The sequence below is a fragment of the Cucurbita pepo genome, chromosome 4 (assembly GCF_057944985.1).
Source record: "Cucurbita pepo subsp. pepo isolate OVF chromosome 4, ASM5794498v1, whole genome shotgun sequence".
Taxonomy (NCBI): domain Eukaryota; kingdom Viridiplantae; phylum Streptophyta; class Magnoliopsida; order Cucurbitales; family Cucurbitaceae; genus Cucurbita; species Cucurbita pepo.
Window position 1 is genome coordinate 2,070,208 of NC_141801.1, and position 22,387 is coordinate 2,092,594.

The 22,387-nt window shown below is 37.2% G+C and overlaps 2 protein-coding genes across 4 annotated transcripts; both read right to left on the reverse strand.

The window, feature by feature from the left end:
• Positions 1–14: 14 nt before the first annotated feature.
• Positions 15–16,940, reverse strand: RST1 (ARM repeat superfamily protein). 3 transcript variants are annotated; one of them, XM_023673571.2, is made up of 25 exons: positions 16,491–16,940; positions 15,248–15,532; positions 14,992–15,075; positions 14,517–14,796; positions 14,108–14,364; positions 13,788–13,974; positions 13,476–13,663; positions 12,207–12,307; positions 10,375–10,450; positions 10,120–10,251; positions 9,950–10,031; positions 9,794–9,866; positions 8,447–8,615; positions 7,220–7,350; positions 7,033–7,124; positions 5,513–5,595; positions 5,223–5,438; positions 5,037–5,114; positions 4,318–4,500; positions 3,253–4,149; positions 2,888–3,184; positions 1,490–2,149; positions 1,116–1,266; positions 799–917; positions 15–473 (listed from the first exon to the last, which is right to left on the reverse strand). In XM_023673571.2, the coding sequence occupies exons 1-25, from the start codon at positions 16,881–16,883 to the stop codon at positions 117–119; spliced, it is 5,571 nt and encodes a 1,856-aa protein (XP_023529339.2). In that variant the 5' UTR covers positions 16,884–16,940; the 3' UTR covers positions 15–116. The 3 variants fall into 3 exon arrangements, with proteins under 3 accessions (XP_023529339.2, XP_086979201.1, XP_086979202.1); XM_087123075.1 differs by lacking the exons at positions 14,992–15,075; positions 15,248–15,532; positions 16,491–16,940 and having other exon boundaries at positions 14,108–14,351; positions 14,517–14,656; XM_087123076.1 differs by lacking the exons at positions 15–473; positions 799–917; positions 1,116–1,266 and having other exon boundaries at positions 1,978–2,145.
• A 2,657-nt stretch (positions 16,941–19,597) lies between these two features.
• Positions 19,598–20,305, reverse strand: LOC111792314 (oleosin Ara h 10.0102). The gene has a single exon (XM_023673691.2). The coding sequence runs from the start codon at positions 20,295–20,297 to the stop codon at positions 19,797–19,799; it is 501 nt and encodes a 166-aa protein (XP_023529459.2). The 5' UTR covers positions 20,298–20,305; the 3' UTR covers positions 19,598–19,796.
• Positions 20,306–22,387: the final 2,082 nt, after the last annotated feature.

Consider the following 22,387-nt stretch of genomic DNA (forward strand, 5'->3'; position numbering starts at 1 on the left):
TCAGGATTCAAAAATAAATTTAATGTACTTTTGTAACTTCAAATCTAAGATCTTCCATCCAAAATTTGAGCTGTTCGGCAATATGTTCAACAAAATTTGGTGATCAAATTTCAAAATCAGCCTCTTTGCTGAGTGATGATATTCATGTTTGCAAGCCTAAGCTGCTCCTCCAATGGCAAGAAGTCCTTCAAAGAAACGCAGGTATTATGCATCACATGTAACAGAGAAATAGCTGTATCAGTTTCACTTTCATCAATAGGTTGGGAGCTATGTATACTGTTCGCATTTAGAATCCGTTCCGTCGAGGCGAGGAGATGGGAAGCGATGGGCTCTGCAATGTAACCCCAGCCAGATGTGGATATAAGAGAATTGAGGGTCACAGGTAGATCCTTCAGCACGGCATGAGGCTCCAAAATCAGTAGAGGCATGTATTTGGAGAAGCTACCTGATAGTAAACCAAGAAAATGCAGTGCCTGCAGAAGAAAACACCAAAACGTTTTACAAAGTGTTCTCTAATTTTGTGAGGTGGGTAGTTTGAACCCCGACCCCGACCTTTTGATAGAAGATATATACCTTAACTAGTTGCACTATTTTCAAGTGGACAGAATGTTCTAACATATGCATTATAAATTTGATTCTTTCCATTTTCAGCGTAGAATGACAACAGTGAATTCTAAAATTGATTCTAAACTAAGATGTAAGAAAAAAAATAGTTCATTTTGTCTATGAATCATGTAATATAATTTCGTGTCTAAATTTTAATGTGACTGTTCCATCAAACTACTGACTAATGCCTACCGTGGAAGGATGAACTGAGACGCAGCTAATTTCCACAGTATCAACCAGCCATTGTCTCTTGACATTTCCCTCTGCAAGTTGAAGAGCTGCTACAACCTCCACCAGTACATCCCACACATCTGCAAATTGAAGGTCTATGTAAGTCGATAGCAATACGAAATCTCGGTAACAAAGGCCTTGAAACAAGTAAATGAACACGAGACTGGGAGGCTAAGATAACATATGAGCTTTCTATTTTGAGCATTCTGAAACTCCATTTGATGCTTTATACTAATCATATAAACTACGTTCCAAAAATTTGAACAAAGAAGCAGAACCTTGCAATTTCAAGTTCAGCATCAGGATTTTCAGTTTCCCTAGCTCGCTCAGTGGGAGAGAGCCATTCCTGGTTAGTTTGGCTTTGGCTTTCATCTTCTTAATAACTTCAAAAAACTTCTCATCTTTTGATACAAGATCCTCTGATGAGACCTGCACATGGCACTTGAGAAGTCAGAAATGCGAGATTAAATGCACAAATGAAGATATACGGTTTCCAATAGATTAGGAAACCCATTTTATTTGATCTTAAAAAGACATTCTGCAAAGGTTTTTCAAGCATAGACAAGTGGTCGTCACATAAATTTGAATATAAGTCCCTACAACGAGAACAGTGAAGAAGACCTTGGAAATATGAAGAGATGGAGTCATGTACCTGAAGGAAGTTCAGCAGCCACGCCTGCCGTGCCTTGCCAAGGCATCTTATTGCCTCGGACCACTCTTTTGTGGAGTGTACCTCATCTACTTCTGCGTCGGTACCGGAGCGCGATGTAGGTAACATGATAAAAAGAACCTCAATGAATTTTTCAATATGAGATATGCACTCTAAAGAACTGAGAGAAGCCTCTTCAAGACATTGGTAGAGGCCCTTCCAGCACGAGATGCATAGTAAATGCTTCTCATAATTGTACTGGAGTTGGTTGGAGTAAGAAGAAAACAAGTAGTTTTTCATGTCGTTGAAAAGTTTTTCGACCCTCGAATTAGAGAACACGTTCATGAGACCTGCAAGATGAATAAGCAAACATGACTGCAGATTCAGCGCTAGTGTTCTGAACCTGGAGATGTCAGAGAGCTCATCAAGAAAAATAAGCAGTTGGTCGAATTGGTTTGCATGCGCTAATGAGAACTTCAAGCATTCCTCCCTTAGAATGCCCTTTCTAAGAGCAGAACTTTGTGGCAGCGACTCAGCAACTTGATCCTCATACCTCATGCAGCGCCTGATGATTACTCCCCAGTCCAAGGACGGCAATCTGGGAGCTTGAGAGAGGCACCGTAGTATGGTTACTAAAGTGTCAATATATGTAGCTGGACCTGTCTGAACTTTTGAAGTATTAGATTTTTCAGATTAAACTTAACAAAATAAATTGTGCATGTAGCCAACAAGCGATATCGCTTCAGTTCAACACAGTGCTAAGAAGAATCGTGTACGTTATCGAGTTTTCATAAAAACAGTGTAGACACTATTCTTGTTACTCAACTCAGCTATTTTCAAATGATAAGCAACTTTTATTTTTATCAAAAGACATCTACATTGGAATTAGGGGCTAACTTTCCGACCATACTCAAAAAACGAAATTTGGAAAATATCAAGGGGGTGTCTGGGGCACGGTTTCAAGTTTGTGTGAGTTTGGCTTCGGGCGAAGGAGTTGCGTACCCCGGGTTTGGCCTCTCAAACCCATGGGGTACAACCTCCAAACCTGCCCCAAATCCATGATTTATCTTTCTTCCATAAAGTTGGTAGGAACCACTATTTCTCTCTCCATATTTATCATAATTTTTGTAGGTCCCAACACCACCTCCCTTTGAGTGTGTAATTAGAGATTTTTGTAATTATCCTTTGTTTCTTATTTTGAACGGTTGGAGCCCTTTTATCTTGGCACCCTTTAGCTTGGGCTGGAGTATCTTTTAATTGCCCGCTTGTGTTTTCTTTCATATAAAGTATGAGTTTTCAAAATTAAAAGAAATGTGAGATGATGCAGAATATGTACATGCATGTATATATATAATTTTTAGGCTCAAACCAAAGCTAAAAAGAAAACCGGAAGAAACATACCCCTGAAAGATTAAGCTGCTTTAGCCAATTGCATAGCCGCATTACTACACCATCCACTTGGAAATTTTGAGGTATAGATCTTGAACCAGATTCATCTGTCTCATTTAAGTTCTGAAGGTTTGGAGATTTTTTTGACCAAATATTATGTCTAAGGAATGAAACTGCCCATGCAGCATATTGCTGCAATTTCTTGTCATCAGAATTCTGTGCAACAAGATACATCTCTTGCATCACTGATGTCAACAGTGGCTCACAAACACGGCTTGAAAGTAGCGGAACCATAAGATGAGAAGATTCCTGTAAACGCATTTTTATAAGAAAACCAATTTAAAAGTGAACAAAAACATAACAGTAGGATATCTAACCTTTAGGTCATGTTCAATTTGAACTGATGATGTTGTAGGATGCACATTGAATAAACTTCCAACACCCACTCCCATGGCATTTACTACTCCAAGCATTCCCCCAAAATGAATCAAAGGACTGTACGGATTAGAATAGCATCTTCTAAATAACTCCAGCAAGTCTTGGACACATCCAACTTCAATAGAACAAACCCCCTCATTTAAAATGCCGGCAAGGAGGTTTCCTGCTCCTATGCATGATGCCATCAACAAATTCTGATGGGATGTAGTAGATTTTTTAACAGATAACAGTTCAGAAATAGTCTCCTTATAGACATTTATTAGATGCCCCAGTTCATCGCCATTCATCAACTCGAATCGATGACAAAAAGTCATGACGGCTGGTAGTGCAAGACAGGATCCAACAGAGAGAATTCTAACAGAATTGTCATCGAATGAATCAGAGTACTGAAGTACCGAATTTCCGTGAGGCATCCACGAGGAAATCAATCTTTTAATCTCCAGGACAGCATTATATGTCCCAGCTTTGTACATTGCAACGATGGTGTTACCCAGACCTAGAATTAGTCCAGCAACACCCCAGACATCTTCTTCAAAATCACCATTCTCATGCAGCAGGTGGGCATCGACACTGATATCGAAAGAGTGCACTGGGAACAATGTAAAGAGATCTTCCAACATGTCTTTAGAATATCCAGTGAGCTGACATATCATCAAAGACAAAGCCCTAACTATTGTTCCTAGCAACTCTACATCCTCAATCCTGGTTGTCTGCTTGTCTTTAACCAAGCTAGATTTGTCAACAATTTCAACCCCGGAAAGAAGATTATGGCTAGAATAGCCTAATCCAACTCCACAAGCTCCTTTAACGAGGGTGCTTTTGCTAACGCTTAAAACCTGAAAGGGAGATTTCATGAAATTCAGAGGCAAAACAGATAGAAAAATTAACAGTAATCATAATCAAATATGAGCTTTGCAACTCCTTTATTTGCATAATGCCATTCATAAAAAGAATAGCCATTTACTTCGAACAAGAACTTTGTGATGGAACGAGGATCTGCATACCTCTAGAAGTCCAGAGATGTTCTGAAATTTCAATTTATGATCAGTGACATGTAGACATCTGGAGATTATTCCAAGGGATATTGCAGATGGCCATTGACGATGCTCATGCTCATGCTGGAACAACCAATTTAACAGAAACTTGGCAGCAGTTGACTTCACAGCATGGGCAGCCTGAGGCAAGACCTGATAACAAAAAGGAAAAAAGCCGCAATGATATTTGTAATGTCTCACGCTATCAAAAAGCCACAGTTTGTTTCTTATAATGCATACATGCGCACACATATATATGTAACATTTGTAATATCTCAATGACACTAATAAGGCTGCAGTGATAAGTTCACAATCTAGAAGTACACAGGCTTAACAAGAAAAGAATTTTACTCTTGAAGGCCTCGGCATGGAGTAAACCTCTTGACCTTAACATCCCAGTGATAATAGCATATCCAAACGAATCTATTCTCCAAATTAACATTTATCATACTTTGTATTGCATACCAGAGACCGATAACATAAATATTCAAGGAACTTCAGAAAATAGACGCTGACATTTCAATAGTAAAATTCGAGAATCAAATTGGGAAAGAAAGGGGGTTTTTTAAAAATAAGAAACAAATAATTTATTGACAGAAAGAATAGCATACAAAAGGAGAGACGAGGAGATGAGATATCCCTAGAAGGCCAAAGTGGTGAAGAAAGAGGTTGCTGAAGCAAAAGATTACCATACAAAGTGCACCAATAGCTAGCGCCATATTTTCAGCAGATCTTGGCAAAGCTTCTTCAGCAGCATGTATTATACTCTGAAGGACAGGAATAACAACATTACTACCAAAATTTCAACATTTTCCAAACTATTATAATAAGTGACATGAAAGGAAATAGGAAGGCCAAGACAAAGACACGGGGACCTTCAAAATTGCATTAGCAGCTTTACATGTTTTCTCTGAGATAACTGCAGTATCTCTAACATCAAAGGAAAAAACTTCAGACTTTAACCAGCGTTCCATAAATGCTTTCCATGATTCCAGGGCTAAGAGAGCCATGACAATGTTTCTTGAAAGTTGAAGAGATTCAGCAATTTCACACATCGCATCCACATAACTGGCATGTTCATCTTTTGTTCTCTGAATGAAGAATTGGCTAGTTAGGGAAAGAAAGAACCTTTCAAAATGATGGTTACCAATTACAACATCCTTACTCTTTCAGGATCATTCCCTTTTCTAGAAGAAAAAGACAGACACAGAAGTGCAGCAGCAGGCAGTTCCCTAACAGTACTGTTCCCTGAGAACAAATTTAAGGAATTTAGCAATTCTACAAATAAGCACAGGAAGCAACAACTCACCATATGAAATGACTAAACTAAATGAACAAAGTTTCATATTCAATTGAATACAACCCCCACCATCCTGAGGAAAAATAGGAAAATCATAGGATGCAACCTTAATAATCGTATTTACTCCTGCTAATTTTCTAGTGGAATTGTTGTATTGCACGTCATATTTCCATTTCCTTTTATCAACTCTCTCGAATATGATTGAATAACTATTTCTTTACAAGCTTACGAACTTTTTAAAGATATAAATTTAACTAAGTTTCCATGAATTTGAGTGGTTGTTAGCAACAAAGTGGGTTTAAGATCTACCCAAGCAAAAGTTAGATTTGTCCTCTTCAACATTATCTTAACCTCCATATTTACTATTCCCTATTTCAATTATTGCCAATGTCTTCCTTTGAGGGCATTTATTAGATAAGTTCTCTTGTTGTCCACAACTAAAACATTCTCCCGATGTTGGTCTGCTATACACAGTATTCCTTCTTTGCTGTATTTCCATTACTTTCTTGGTGCCAACTTTATTGTTGAGATCTTCGTTCGTTTATTTGTAATGGATGAAGTACTTCCTCATTGGAGGTGTCTTTGTGAATCTACTATGTTCTTGTAAAACTATTCCTCCTAATACAGATATCTTTCTAATCGGGTCCTCCTGTTTTTCTTCACGTTGTTGTTCCACTCTATAGGATAAAGAAATACCACCAGGGAGATAATACACTGGTTGCAATCTTACATCGCCCCTCAATCCATCCACATATCTTGCTATTTGTTGGTTCTCAGATTTCACAAGATTATTTTGTGCACTTAGCCGGTCAAACTCCTTCGTATATTCAGCACAGATTGTCGGTTAAACTCCTGCATATTTGTCTTCATTTCTTCAATAGATCTTTCCACTGATAACATCTGGCGTGTCATGGTTTGAGGAGATAATGGGGTTTTGAGAAGTCGAAGCATCAAGACTAATTAGAACTGTGTCATTGCCAGTCGTTGGTGGGTTCTTTTTTCCAGCCAAGTCCCTACCACGAGGGTGCTCTAATACTTACACCAGTTTTTAAGAGTCAGTTCTTTTTATATTAAAGGCAGGAAATGCCTTAAATAGGCTAGTCAACTAACTATAACCGGTTACTACATAAAATATTCCAACCAATAAAATACACGGAAAACTAATAATGTTGACTAATTATTGCACATCCTATATAGTAAACTGGTAGTAAAAGCGTAGAATAAATTTCAAAATTGGATAAATTCAAAATATGTAGCGAATGCCATAAGAACAATTTTATAGGAGGTTTAGTTATAAAGAACTAGAAGAGGCTTTTTGAGTGAGGAAAGAGTGGTGGAGGCCATTGTTCTTGTATATAACAGCTACACCACTAATAATATAATACCTGAAGAAAAAACAAGACGAGGATAGACGTCTAGTAGCTTCTCAATCTTACTTCCAGCAACTCTCTTCTCCTTTACAAGTCGTCTCCGGTTACTGCAACAAATTGGGAATGAATAATCAATTACATGAATGTTTTTCATGGCAGCAATTGAAGCGGGCGGTAGACTATAATACATACAAATTTTAACCTGTGCTCATGAGCTATAATCTTGACCAGAAGACCTTTTATCGCACCGAGGATGTTCACATCTGTCTCCGTAAAAAGGACTGACGTGCTCCTTTCTTTAAAATCTACAATACTTCTCTCAAGAAGGGATACCTGGCAAGCATAAATGACAATACCAAAGGAAAGGATATCAAAAAGGTGAATAAATAAATTGAATGAATTTATTGCTGCCACTATCAGAAAGGATGTGCCATTGTCGATGTCATGAATGGCTAACAATGTTTAAGACAAAGGGGGCTGAAAGGAGACTAAACACTCGCAAGAGGAGTGAGCACGAGTGAGGCAAGCGACGCCAATGGAAGTGCTCCAAGTGAAAAGAGCATGAGAGAGACAAGTGACACCCATGGCAAGTCTCCCAGGAAAGTGAACATGAGAGAGGCAAGCAACACTAGTGGAAGTGCTCCAAGAGAAGTATGTATGAGTTATATGCTCTCACGGCCTCAACTGACAAAAGTGCTACTTTACAGCAAAAGCTTCAGCTGACTTTACAGCTTACTGCTTAGTGAGTTAATATCCAACCGATAATGAATGAGGAAGTGTTGAAGGATTAGCCTTAATCTAGGAGATATTTGTATAATTCCTTATCCTTTATTATTACTATTACCCAGGGATATCCCTTATTATTACCTAATTTCTAGGAAGATTTACTATTACTTAAAGATTTATTTAGATTTACAGTTATCTAGAGATTTAGGGATTTATTTAGAATTATTGTACCAAGTATTGATTTATTTAGATTTGATTAGATTTATTGTACCTAGTATCTAGGATTTATTCAGATTTACTAGATTTACCGTTATCTAGGGATTTATTTAGATTTATTATACCTAGTATCTAGATATTTAGTTATCTTTTTGTATTAAAAAACGGCATGCACCTCGCTGAAATTATAATGAAAAAAAATCTAATTTAGACTTGCAACAGGAAGTTACAGGAAGCTATTGTGGAGATTCGTGATAAATAGAGTGGGGTGGGAAAGGGAAAAGGTAAGTAACTGTTTAGTGGCTTAGAGCTTCAGTAGTATCTCAAGAGGGGAGGTTCCAAGTATCTCAAATTCTTTGGGGAATTATACAGTAGTTCCTTTTATCTTTTACGTTGCAATATAGTTGTGTTCTATCAAGTTGTTTCTTCTATAAAAGAAGAAAAAGGTCGCTAACGATTATAAAAATGGTTTCATCCTAAATTTTACCTCATATTGTGACAAGGCGTCAAAAGCAGAAGTCTTAGCCTTCGTCCACTGCAAATCATGACAAGGACAAGTTGATGTCCCAACAGTGAAAAGAATTCCTATTATGTCTTTTGAAGCTTCTGGATAGACTTCAGCATCAATTGCACCCCATCTGAGAAGATTGCAGAGGCTGCCAAAAAGCCAGGTTGTCCTCTTAAATAGATCATACAAGTAGTTGAAAGTTAAATTTAACTATTTCTAATTTAAAATTTTCAGTGTGTCAACCAAATCGCAGAAATATATTTTCCCTAAAATTTGACAATCGTTTGTTAGATCAGTTAGATTCATAAATAAGACTTATTGTGAGATACTGAAAAAGAAAAGAGATTGACACGGTTACAGAACAGTTTGATTAAATAAAAGTGGTTGGAAGTCTCATGGCTCACCATTTCGTTGCAGTATACAAGCAGAAGGGTTCACAAGTCTAATTAGTATTTCGGGACAGGCTCCTTCTAACTGTCAGAGAGGCAGTACACACATAAATCCACTTTTCTAACGCTCTACCCACTCCCACATACTAATTAAACTTGCAAGCCCTTCTTGAATTTGATGATCATAGATTGTGGATGCCAGATTCGTCTATAGTGTTTTCATTTCAAACTCTATTCTAGTAGTTCCTATGATCATTTCATTCCTACCATCTTGTACAAGAGAATTTAGAAGGATCCCTGCCCCAAGAAGGTACAGCAGGGGTCCTAGCTCTTTGTGGTCCGTTCTTAAAATCCTTTTTTGATTGATATACATGTCTTCTATCATATAAAGAAAAACTACACTAGACAGCAAAATAAATTGTCTTCTCCTCGGGTAGCGTGCTTTGCGACAAAAGACCTTGGCTAGGATGCTTCTCATATATACATAAAACACTTTCTTTTTGGAGATTGTAATTCAGGATTTTGATGCCAAATTACCTTATTTTTGTGTCAGATTTACTGGGTGGTTTCTGCTAAACAGAAAGGGAATTATCTTGTGAGGAAGGGTTAGTAGGACTATTCTTGGGAGCTGCGATCGGAGAAAATTGTAAAACTTAAATGATTGAGAAAGGATTGTTTTAGAAACATGGGATAGGATTATTTTTATATAAAGGCCTCAGAACTGTGGTATCTTTTTTAAAAAAAAATTATTCCCCTTATGTTGTCCTCAACTGGAGAGGCTTTTACCATTCCATTGGTCTGGCTCCGACCCTTAGATAAATTTCACAATAAAATCAATGTCATATAAAAATAGTAGAAATTTCACATTTGTAAAACTATTCTTTCTTCATTTGCTCCTTGTAAAATCCCTGGTAATTCGTTGGGAGAAGGGACTGACCTATTTGCAAGAACTGGATTTGCAGAATAGTCCAGCGGATACTCAGCAATGACATCCCATGCCGTGTAAAAATCTGGAAGGTTTATTGTGAACTCTTTCAGTCTAGACCGAAGTATGAATAATTTACATATTATAATTTATAGACAGTAAGTTTACCAATGACATCAGCTTCACATAGATGTGCAAGGCCTTGAAATCCAAGAGCTTGATTGATAGGATCAGGGCTTTCAATGCATGCCTGTTAATTGAGAGGATATATAAAATCCAACTGTAATAGATGTGAAACAAAAAACAAAGACAAAGAAAGGTTTCCAAGAAAGCCATACTGAAACAGACAAGATAAGGTCTACTCCTCTATCTGCATCTTTTCTGCAAACATCTCGAATTGAAGCAGCCAAACTGAGACAAATCTCTCTCTCATGAACAAAGTCAGAAAATCCATTGGGAAGTAAGACTCTCTACATGAAGGTGAAGAGGCAATGGAACTTTATTACACTGTTAAGTATCAGGTAAAAGAGAGCCCACCAACAACCCCACCTCCCACTGCCCCAAGCATTCACACAAATATAAACACAACTTACTTGCAGACTCCCAAATACACGATCATTCTTTTCCCAGCTTTGACATAGCAATCGCGTTGCTGTAGCATATAAGACTCTGAAAATGAAATAAAAAAATCAGAGTTTAAAGGAAGGTATATTTGATAAATAGTATGCCACTGAGAATTCTAAGAATAGATAAGTTCTATATGTATTTTTCAAAAAAAAAAAAACGGAAAAGAAAAGAAAACTTTCCTGCAGAATGAAAAGTTTTGTGGGAGGGGGTTTCCTCTACCCCTGGCCCCTGGGCTGATTGATTATTAAAAAAATAATTCCCAAAGCAATTAAACATAATATTACCCGATAGAGATCCATGGTATAAAAGGCAAGTAAGACAATCCGAGACAATAATAAAGAGAAAAGTGGAGAGGGGGTCCCTTTGTCTAACACTGTGTGATGGAATAATCTTACTTCATGGTCTTCCATAAATAATACTGGAATAATTAGCACTAGAGATACGATCAAAATTCCATTTTCTCCAACAAAGACTAAACTCTTTGGCTTGAAGGATTGCAACAAAGAAGCCTTAACCTCCTTTATCAAAAGCTTACTCCAAACCTAGTTTAAGAATCAATCTACTCTTTTCACGTGTTTACCAATCATCTAAGTAAGCATCTAAACTTTGTCTCCCCGTCACAAAATTCATTTGATTTTCAACAATAGTACAAGGAAGAACCTTCTTTAAATGATTCAATAAGACTCTAGCTATTGTTTTGTAAACACATAGGATGAGGTTAATGGTTCTATAATCATGAACCATTCATGAATCTATTTTCTTCGGAATAAGGAAAATATAGGTTTCATAAAGAGACATGTCGATGATACCATTAGTATCAAAATCTGAAACTTTTAGTTCGATAATATTCCAAAAAAAAAATTAAAAACCAGTTTACTTTCGAAAAAAATTGCTATCAAAGTTAAAGGCAGATCTACTCTTTTTTGGTTGATTTCATAGGATGAAGGTGGTCCACTCAAGGAGCAATGTACAAGGTTCTTTTCAATTTAGCTGTGGATCGAGGTCCTGATTGAGGAAGCGTGGGGCGTTTATTTGGGTTCTTGAAGTGAAATTCCACTATCCCCCATCTTAGCATCATATCCTTCTCCATCTGTTGCAATATGAGGATTTGGTCTCTTAAAAAGCACAAGTTCTTTTTACGTCAAATCTTTATAATACTCTCTTTCCCAAGGCTTCGTATTACCCAAGCCAATTTTTGCAAAGATAGTACGGAAGGCATTCATCAAAAAGAAATGAAAAGTGTTATTGCACTCTCTATTTAGGTGGCATTAGTACTAATGTTAAGCTGCAGCAAAAGAACCTGGTCATCTCCCTTGGTCCTCATTTGTGTTGCTTATGTCATTTTTGGAGGAGGATCAAGATCATTTGCTCCTCCCCAGTCTTACTGCTTTCGACAGTTGGATCAAATTTCTCAGCATTTTCAATATCTATCTCCTGATTGACTTCTAAAAGATTGGCTTCTTCTGCCTATGTGGTGAATTTTGAGGAACCAAGACAAATTTTGTTGAGTGATTTCCATGCCATGCATTGGGAGATTGGAGAAAACAGAAGAATATCTAATGCACCACAAGAATATCAAAATTTGGAAATTTTGATCCACGTTTCTTTTGTCTCGTAATTATTTCCCTAGTTCTACATATCAAGTCTTTTTCCGTAAGACCTTCGTATACTTCATATATCAACAATCACTATATCTTATAAAAGGCTATATATGAGGTAAAATGGCAACTGGCCACAAAAACGAACAAATAAATGTAAGTTAAATGAAACAATAAATATTTTCTTTTAATGCACTTACGGACTTGAATCCTTGCGAAGCATTGGTGAAATAGCTTCAACTATGAAAGGAACCATTGCACTATGAGAAGCAAGGCATGGAAGCAATGCCAAAAGTTTAAGCTGCAATAACATAAAAGAAGTATACTTAAATATCTGGATAATGAAGACAAATGATGTGCCTGAAACAAAAGGCAAATATTCAAAGCATTAGTTGTCCATGCCAAATACAAAGGTGCGGATAGTATACTGAAGGAACTTGCTTTTTCTTTTGTTGGAGAATAATGTACACAGACTTCTATCGTATTTCTAAACAAACCTGTTTCAAAAGCGAACAATTGAAGTTCATTTAATTGGTGGTTACAATAAATTTATATTAAATCCTATATTTTCTCACTGTATAAGACAAAGATCTAGAAAGCTAGGATTATTAGGTTCTGTCTGAAAGGTCACCCAAGCATGAAGAGGGGCAGCTCGATACCTTACCTACTGCTAGATCTACCCACATAATGAGTTTTGAATTAACTCCATTAACCAAGCTTTATCCCTATTGATTTCAAGTCCTAATATGATCAAAAATTTGAGAGAATGTTCAGTGAATCTTGTCCCTCCCACCTTGAAACCTTTCACTGAACTTTTTCATGTCCTTGGAAACAAGTATACTCAAAACATCGACCACGACAACAAAAAAAACAGGGGGAAGAGACACTATTGTCTTAGTCCCATTAGTAGCATTGATCTTTCTCCCTGATTTACCGTTAACTAATATGAAAAAAAAAAAAAAAAAAATTACAATATCTCACCCATGGTCTCCACTTCTACCCAAAACCTTTCCTCCAAAAGACCTTGTCCAAGAAACCGCTATCAAAATTATTCTTGACCAATTTTCATTAAGCTTCATGATCTTACTTGAACGGGACCTGTCCTTGAATTATAAGGAGACAATTTGCATGAAAATTCTCCCAAATGACCTCTTCCAGATCATATAATTGATCTTTTTAATTTCTTTTTCTTATATTCATCTAATTATATGATGGAAGGGTCACATATAACAGAAAATTCACAATCTTACATAATAATTAATAACCTTCAAAAATAAATGAATATTATACAGTCACAAGTTTATGCTCCCAAGGTAACTATAACAGCAAATAGTAACTAGCACCAACTCAAATGAATATTACCACATTCTTGAATGGAAAACAAATTCATTCTGAGGTGAGATAAGAAGAAGAAAAAATATCACATGCTGAAAAACTAGTCATACCCAAGTGCAAAAAAGAAAACTCACCACCATATCCTGGCGATCGACTTCTTTTCTTGAAAATATATTGCAGTAGAAAAGGAATAAAAGAAACAACTGAAATCCAATTTTTGGATCCAAGGTTCCAAGAGCAGCTAGCAACTCTACAGCGTCACTCGCCAATGAATGATGCACCACCATAATGGAAGTGATTGCACTTACTAGGAAGGGCATTTCTGCACAAGTGAACGATAAAAGAATATCAATCACTTACCCCATAAATCAAGGGATGCCGAAATATAAAAACTAGTAATTAAGTCATGGTAAGTAACTCATCAAAAATGAGTGTTTCTCTTTTACCTCTAACAAATAATTCCTCAAATTGAGTGAGGGGCAGGAGGGATTTCCGTCTATCAACAATCCATAATGAGTACTCTCTTAATTTAGATGTCCAACAAATTTTGGGCAAATCATTATCATCTTTGCTATTACTCTGGCCATAAAGAGCAAAATCCAAAAAGAACCCACTGGATTGTGAAGAAAGGCCCTGAGATAAAATGGTTTGAATCTTATCAAATTTCAATCACCATTCAAAGTAAGAATTCCATCTCTGCAGTTTTAGGCTACCATTTCAGGCTAGACAAAGAAAAATACTCAAGATGTCAGGTTACAAAATTGACCTGGAACCATAGCTTTTCTAAAAGCTTAACAATAATAGACCCGGGTGGGCTAATCAACGAAAAGTGAAACGCCCTCTCCTTCTCAACTTCATCCTTTGTTGTCACCAATAGCGTCACCAACAGCTTTTCTAATATGGAAAGCAATTCAGTTGCTGCTCCTTTAATACATTTTGAAGGAGATGACATGAGACTGATGGCAGGAAAGACGAATAAAAGTTCTTCACTTGGTAAAAGTGTTGTTACCCTGTTAGCATATTCTGAAAAGCCATAAGCATCATTATATATTCAATAACGAGTAAAATGGATAATGTTGAAAGAAATTTTCTTATTGCCGGCTGCCAAAATAAGAACGTGGAAAGCATAAATAATAGGTATGACTAGAACGCATTCAACTAAACAGAAAACATACCATGTTCAGCTTTCCACTGCAGGAGGGGGAGAAGAAGTTTCAATATTAACAATTGCTCGTGTTCTAGCTCTGATTTTATGAGAATCGTAAATAATGATGGGAAGGCTGAAGATAGCTTGGAAACATATTGCATCTTGAGGTCCTTTTGTACGGACAACAAGTATGTTGATAGTTCAATAATGCGCTCAAAGCCACAAACATGTCTGTCCAGACATGCATACAAGGAGAGAATTGTATCCAACAGTTCTAGGCTGCGTTGTTGAGCTTCCATTATGAGATGCTAAGTGGGGAGAAAAGGATAAAGTCAAGACAGAGATTAAAATTTTAAATATTGCTGAACTTAAGGCATGGTCAAAGCTATCAACTAGTTTAACTAAACTTCTAAACTTCTGTGCAAGCAAAAGGATGCACAAAAAAACAGACAGACAAAATTATATATTATCTCATTGTGATGAAGAATGAAGTGGCTGCATACCGATCCACTGGTGACCAACAGTCTTAAGACCACAGTACAAGCATCCACCAAAGATTCCACCAGATGTATGAAATTCCAGAAATCCTGCAAAATTATGAAGAAATCTGAATTTCATTGGTTCAAATCGAGTGTAATTATTTGTGCATTATGCTCAATGTGGGAAAAACTTGAAATGATAAATATCAAGTTTAGTTATATAATAATCCAAACATCCTCGAGACGGTATTGGAAATTATCTGCCTCAATGCCAACTTACTTCTAGAGTCTTGCGTGGGACATATTTGAGGCTTTGAATCAACAAATCAAATATAGGCAATGCCTCCTGTGGCAATGAGCAGCAAACCGACATAATCGATGACATCAAATTTCGGACAAATAACGAAGACGATGAGTCTGAAAGCTGTGTTCTTAGTATTGAATGTTTCACAAATGGGCTTAAGAATTCGCAAACGGCTTCCATTCCCAATGACTTGTTCTGTACCATAAACAGTGGAATTTGGTGCAAGAGCTGGGCTTGAACATCAACTCGACAAGACAACACCTGCCACACACCCCACAGTGTCACTGCTTAAAATTTTATACTAGCCAACTGCCTGTTACTCAATTTTAATAGAATAAAGAACCAGAGAATCGGCCTTCAAATATAATATACTGTATCTTATAGACCAAAAAAATAAGCATTGCTTTCATCTAACCCAAAGTACCCTGATGCAACTAGCATCAAAGGAGTCTAAATTCAAAGACTTCATAGGGGAGCGTTTTATTATGATTCAAAAATAGCAATATAAGACGGCAAACAAATAAAAGTAGCCCTATGTTTGGATCTGACAACGTCAAACCATAATCAAAAGGTACAATGGCCCGAGCAACCAGACTTAACATAAGTGTCGTCACATGAGCCATTCTAAGAAAAATAAAAAAGAAACTTGCACTACTTGGTGAAGTAGGATTTTTTAGTGTCAATTTCAAATCGTTCAAACGATCCTACTGCATCAAGACTCTTTCGACATTACACAAAAGTCATTACTTTACGTTCAACAAACACTTAAAAGGCTACTACTAGTATAAGTATAAGTAGTAGAATGATTCCAAGTGTTTCAATTAGAACTGCTATTGATGTTTTCGATTTTCTATTCACTTGTGATGTCGCCTAGTTGACCAAATCAATGATATTTCACTCATGATCGGGCTTGATCGACCCTATCGACCCTATCATCCCTATCATGATATTAATGGATCGGACATTTTCTCGAAAAACAAACTAGTTCTTTTTGTAATCAACTCTATACCTTCTTCAATGACATACACTCCAAAGGCTTTCTACGCCCCTCGCCAAGTGATTGAAACTCTTTATTTATAAAAATGATTTAAGACTACTAATCAAACTAAACCGGCCAACCATAACAATTTCATTACAAAACATCGTTAGAACATAACGCGATTAAAATCGATTCTAAACAAGTAACTTCAGCCAAACTCTTTAGACAACAACCCCTTACCTTAACAAAAGGATGAGTTTCCGCCGAGCCAAACTGCCACGACCCATTGTGCTTCTGGAATCCAAATTGGACGAGAAAGCCCAGTCCCTTGACGAAAACGTCAACGAACCGCGATTCTGATCCCTCGAGAGCAGCTTGAAGCTCCATCAGAGCGCGAGAGACGTCGATGTAAGATTCCTTGACCAAGCGGCAGAGCTCTCGAACAGATTGGTCGACGACGGCGGGAGATGAGTGAAGTAGGCATTGAGAAATGGCTTCCCTGCCTGGACCGGAATCGGAGTTGAGATGCTGCGGAGCAGCTCGCAGCTTGGAGAATATTGAAGTGACGGCGAATCGTTGAAGCGACGGCTGCGGCAGCCGGAGTTTCTCCAGTAATGGAGCGTACGAGTCCATAATTCAGTTAACAGAGATCGAACTCAGCATCGTCAGATTTTGTTGAGCCGCGCTGAGTTGATCCTCAACTTCGAAGGAGTTTAAAAAATATAATATATATATATATATATACTTTTGATGTCATCTGACTTGCGATTGCGATTGCGATTGTACCATACTCACTCCAGTTTTTGTGTGGCTGTAGACTTGCAATTGTGTCGTACCCAATTCTCGGTAACAGTTGAGTTAAGTCAATTCGTGTTTGCGTCGCCTGGCGGATTTTTGTGTGGGCGTACACTTCGTGCTTGCGTCGCCTGACGGATTTTTGTGTGGGCGTAGACTTGGAATTGTGCGTTCTTGAGTCGCCTGGCGGGTTTCTGTGTGGGTGTAGACTTGCAATTGTGTCGTACCCATTTTCCAGTAACAAGTGAGTTAAGTCAATTCGTTCTTGCGTCGCCTGACGTATTTTTGTGTGGGCGTAGACTTAATTGTGTCGTACCGACTTTTAAGTAACAAGTGAGTTAAGTTAATTCGTTCTTGCGTCTCTGGCCAGGTCTAGCCGTAGACTCAATTGTGTCATACCCACTTACCAGTAAGAAGTGAGTTGGGTTTTTGTGTGCGCGTAGACTTGTGTCGTACCGACTTTCCAGTAACAAGCTAGTTAATTCAATTCGTTCTTGCGTCCCTGGCCGGTTTTTGTCTGGCCGTATACTTGCAATTGTGTCATACCCACCTACCATCCGTATACTTGCAATTGTGTCATACCCATTTCCTAATAACAAGTGAGTTAACTAATTCGTTATTTCGTCGCCTACGGCCCTAATTCAAAAAGAAAGTTTTAGACAACGGAGCAGAGAGATTTCGAAAGAGAATTTTGAAAGAAAGATTTTGAGAGATTGAAATTGGTGTTGTAATACAATCAAAATGGCAACAATAACTGCTTACGGTATATAACTATCGGGTAGAGAGTATATATATATATCGAAACTTATAAGTTAGATTAAATTAATTTTAATTTGACATTTTTGCTTATTATAATATTATACCCTCAAAGTATACATTTTTATTTTTATATTCTATTATAGTTAAATATTTAATCTCTATAAATAAAATAAATTATTAATAATTGCAAATTTTATATTATTAAAGAAATCACGTGTGATGCACGTGTACATAGCTAGACGGAAAATGACATTAATATATATATATATATAGACACGTGGATAGTGAATAATTTTTAATAATATGTAATAATATATATATATATATATATATATTTTTTTTTTTTTAATATAGTTTAAACAAATTTGGAGTATTATTATTATTATATTTTGGTTGAAGATAAATGTTAAAATATTATGTAATTAATATTTAAATGTAATTTCCTAAATTCTAGGTTTCAGTTTTAATAGGATTGGATGTGTTAATGGGAGAGGCATCATTAGCCATCCCATTTGATATGAACCCTTGAACCACATTGGATCTTAATAGTTTATTTCATGAGCCCTCCACCATTAATTAATAATATATATTCCTTCCCATTATATGATTAATGGGACGTTTCATGATTATTCGTGACTTTATTTTTTATCTTCTTGATTCTATTTAAAAAAAATTATGAACGGCTCTGTGTAACTTTATTTTTTATCTCTTTAATTCGGTTAGAAATCACGAATATGTGATGTCCACTATAGACTCTTGTAATGGAAAGAAATTACGAACATCCACAATAAATATAATTTTGTTTGTTATTGATATTTGTCCATTAGAAATTACGAACATTCAAGTGAAATTACAAACATTCAAGTGTGACTTGAGATTATTAGAAATCACGAACTAACGAACATTTAAGGTGTGATTTGAGATTATCAGAAATCACGAATATTTTTAAGGCACAATGATGTGGTGATGTGATTAAAAATTACGAACATCTTCATGAGCTTATCAAAAATCACGAACATTTACAATTATGTGATATTGTCCACATTAAGTACAAACTCTCGTAACTCATTCGCAATGATGTGATATTATCCACATTGAATACAAACTCTCGTAACTTTGTGTTACAATGGTACGATATTGGACTTTGGATTTTGTGTTCTTATTTTCACGGGTCGTTAAAAACCATAAACTACTACAATGGTACGATGTTGGACTTTGTGTTTTTATACGATATTGTCCAACTTTCGGAATTTGTAGCTGAATCGAGATGTGGGTGTGATGTTGTCCAGTTTTAAGTATTAAGCTCGTCAATAAACCCATAATTAAGTGAGATTTGTAGCTAGGTCGAGACATGAGTACGATATTGTCCACTTTAAATATTAAACTCGTCAATAAACCCATAATCAACCACTTAATTATGGACTCAGATTAAACCCATAATCAACCACTTAATTAGTGGACTCGGATTTGTACCTGGGTCGAGATCTAGTTGTGATATTGTCCAATTCAAGTACTAATATCTTCAATAAACCCATAATCAACCACTTAATTAGTGCACTCGGACTCGGGAGTAATTAGTGCACTCGGACTCGGACTCCCGAGATTTGTAGCGGGGTCGAGATGTGGTTCTTCAATTGCAATTTCGTTATTTTTTAGCTTTTCCTACACAGATTTTGGTCCTTTATTTCAGAGTTAGGGTTGTCCTACAAATTGATGTCATAGGACAACCTCACGGATGGCGATCGAGCCTCGTTCTCGAGCCGGGTCAGCTCGAGTTCAAGTACACGAACAAATTTAGACATAATTTTTCTCTCTAGAATTGATTTGGGCTAAGAAAGTGGACAAAGAAGCAAACATTACAATGAAGAAACAAAGCCAGCATTCATCTAGAAGTAGCTCAAACCTGAACTAAATCCTAGGAATACTCGAAAACCAAACAAACACTCAAAACACATACAATTCCCATAACATAACTCGGCCCATTCGGTTCATTCATGTCCTCCTCCCTTGTTCCTGAAGGGCCGTTGTCGTCGTCGTCGTCGTCCTGCTTTGAATCTCCTGCCCCAGATCCTTGGTCTTCTGCCCCACATACCCAGCCATATCCTGCATGCGCCGCTTCGCTTGGTCAATCTGGTCCGGCATGAACCCCATCGCCCGCCGAACGTAATTGAAAGCCCACGTAAGCGAAGTCAGCGCGGTGAGCCCAAACGCCCCGGAGGTCAAGAACGCCAGGACGGCTAGCCCTATGGTTAAGATGGCTGGGACCAGAACCGGGCTGAAGATCACGAACACTGGAGTGGCTACTGCCAGCCCGACCAGCGTCACCGCTAGCGTCAGCCCGGCGAGCCCGAGCAGCGAGCCGCCGAGCGGGACGAGGGTTATGATGGCGAGGATTGTGGAGGTGGATGGGCCTGTGCGGCCCTTGGCGCCGACGTCGTCGTAGCGGCGCTGGGGATGGACTTGGATTTGGTGCGGCTGTGGGCGGTCGGCCATTGCTTGGTTTGGAAGAGGGAGGGGTTGGAGGGTGGTTATAAACGGTGGCGGGATTGGGCAAATGGCGACACGTGTGTGTGAGATGGTGAGTAGGTGCTTTGCATGGGGAGCAAGTTTCATTTTAATTTCGACCCAATAAATCATTTTTTATTATTTTTATTATTTTGTAAATATATCAAAATAAAATAAGATTTAGAAAATTTGAATATTGTGGACTATAGGATAAAAGTGAATTTTAATTTCAAAAAAACTTAACGACGTCGAGCTGCCAAACCTTCTCGTTTGTAACAACCCAAATCCACCGCTAGCAGATATTGTCCTCCTTCCCGTTTGTAAGGATCCAGATCCAGATATTGTCCTCCTTCCCATTTGTAAATATTGTCCTCCTTCCCGTTTGTAAATATTGTCCTCCTTCCCGTTTGTAAATATTGTCCTCCTTCCCGTTTGTAAATATTGTCCTCCTTCCCGTTTGTAAATATTGTCCTCCTTCCCGTTTGTAACGACCCAGATCCATCGCTAGCAGATATTGTCCTCCTTCTCGTTTGTAAGGACCCGCTAACAGATATTGTCCTCCTTCCCGTTTGTAACAACCCAGATCCCCTCCTTCTCGTTTGTAAGGACCCGCTAACAGATATTGTCCTCCTTCCCGTTTGTAACAACCCAGATCCACCGCTAGCAGATATTGTCCTCTTTGGGCTTTCCCTTTCGGGCTTCCCCTCAAGGCTTTAAAACGACAAACGACCCCAGATCCACCGCTAGCAGATATTGTCCTCTTTGGGCTCTCTTTCGGGCTTCCCCTCAACGCTTTAAAACGCGTCTGCTAGGGGAAGGTTTTCACACCCTTATAAATGGTGGTTTGTTCTCCTCCCCAACCAATGTGGGACATCACAATCCCTAGCAGACTCATTTTACAGCCTTGAAGAGAAGCCCAAAAGGGAAAGCCCAAAGAATACAATATCTGCTAGCGGTGGGACTGGGTCGTTACACCGTCATTCCTAATTCATAGATAAAATAGGTTTCATAACGCTCTCTCGTGCTTTACCACTCTTATTCCTGCAATTAAAGAGATTTCGTTCAGGATATTAAGCACCCAAATGAACCTTGTGATAATATTTTAGTAGCTTGTATCTTATATAAACCTTGTGAATATCACTAAAGATTGAAGATTAAATCTCAATTCTATTTTCTCATTCTTAACTCTGTATTGTTTCCTTAAGTAATAATATTTTCAGATCTATTCACACTTTTGAGTGGTAGATATTGTGTCATCGAAGATCTTCGTAAACACATTAACGGGTTTCTGACTTTAGGAGGTCGCCATTTCAAGACTGTCTGAATAAGAGAAAAACAGAGTACGTTAAGTGTATTTCTTAGTATACCAATTAGAATGGAGGGAACTCTACGTACATATTGAGGTCGGGTGGGGTCAACGTGGTTCGTGAAATTTAGGTCACAATACGTAACTATTAATGTGGATGCCAATATATGTGAGTCGGTATACATATATATATTTTAGAAAAACCTTATTAATATATATTTTTTTAATTTTAAATTTTAAATCAGTTCATATATGTCGACTAAGAAAAACCTTAATTTTCTCGATAATTTTAGAATAATTGATTAAAAATTTTAATTCACAAATTTATTTTTAAAAAATAATTAAGTAAATAAATAAAACCTTATTTGGGCCGTTATAATGGACCAGAAGCTGGCCCAAGATCTAGACCTCGGCCCACCTACGGCAACGCCACCAACTTCATGCTTAAAACACACCGTTTAAGATTATATATATATATATATATAGAATTTTTAAAAAATAATTAAAATTTTAACATAATTTTTTAAAAAATTATTAGATATTTAGAAATAATTATATGCTTATATTTAATTTTTAAAAATATATATAATAATCTTTCTCGGGCATATGAAAAAAAGGGTTAAATTATATTAAAAAAATAAATAAATAATATTAAAGTATCTGAATATTAAGGAGTAAATAATGTAATTAGAGAAAATTAATTGAATTTTTTTTTTTTTTTCGTTATAATTTAGGATATTTCTTTTTGGCGCGTGGGGGTTGGGAAAGGGCA

Excerpts from the sequence above, each read along its gene's own strand:
- RST1 (XM_023673571.2), bottom strand. The coding sequence starts at position 16,883 with ATGGACTCGTACGCTCCATTACTGGAGAAACTCCGGCTGCCGCAGCCG. Across the intron at positions 7,125-7,219 it reads ATTATAGCTCATGAGCACAG|TAACCGGAGACGACTTGTAA; the intron begins GTTAAAATTTGT and ends AATTTGTTGCAG. Across the intron at positions 474-798 it reads TCTCAGTTCATCCTTCCACG|GCACTGCATTTTCTTGGTTT; the intron begins GTAGGCATTAGT and ends TTTCTTCTGCAG.
- LOC111792314 (XM_023673691.2), bottom strand. The coding sequence starts at position 20,297 with ATGGCCGACCGCCCACAGCCGCACCAAATCCAAGTCCATCCCCAGCGC.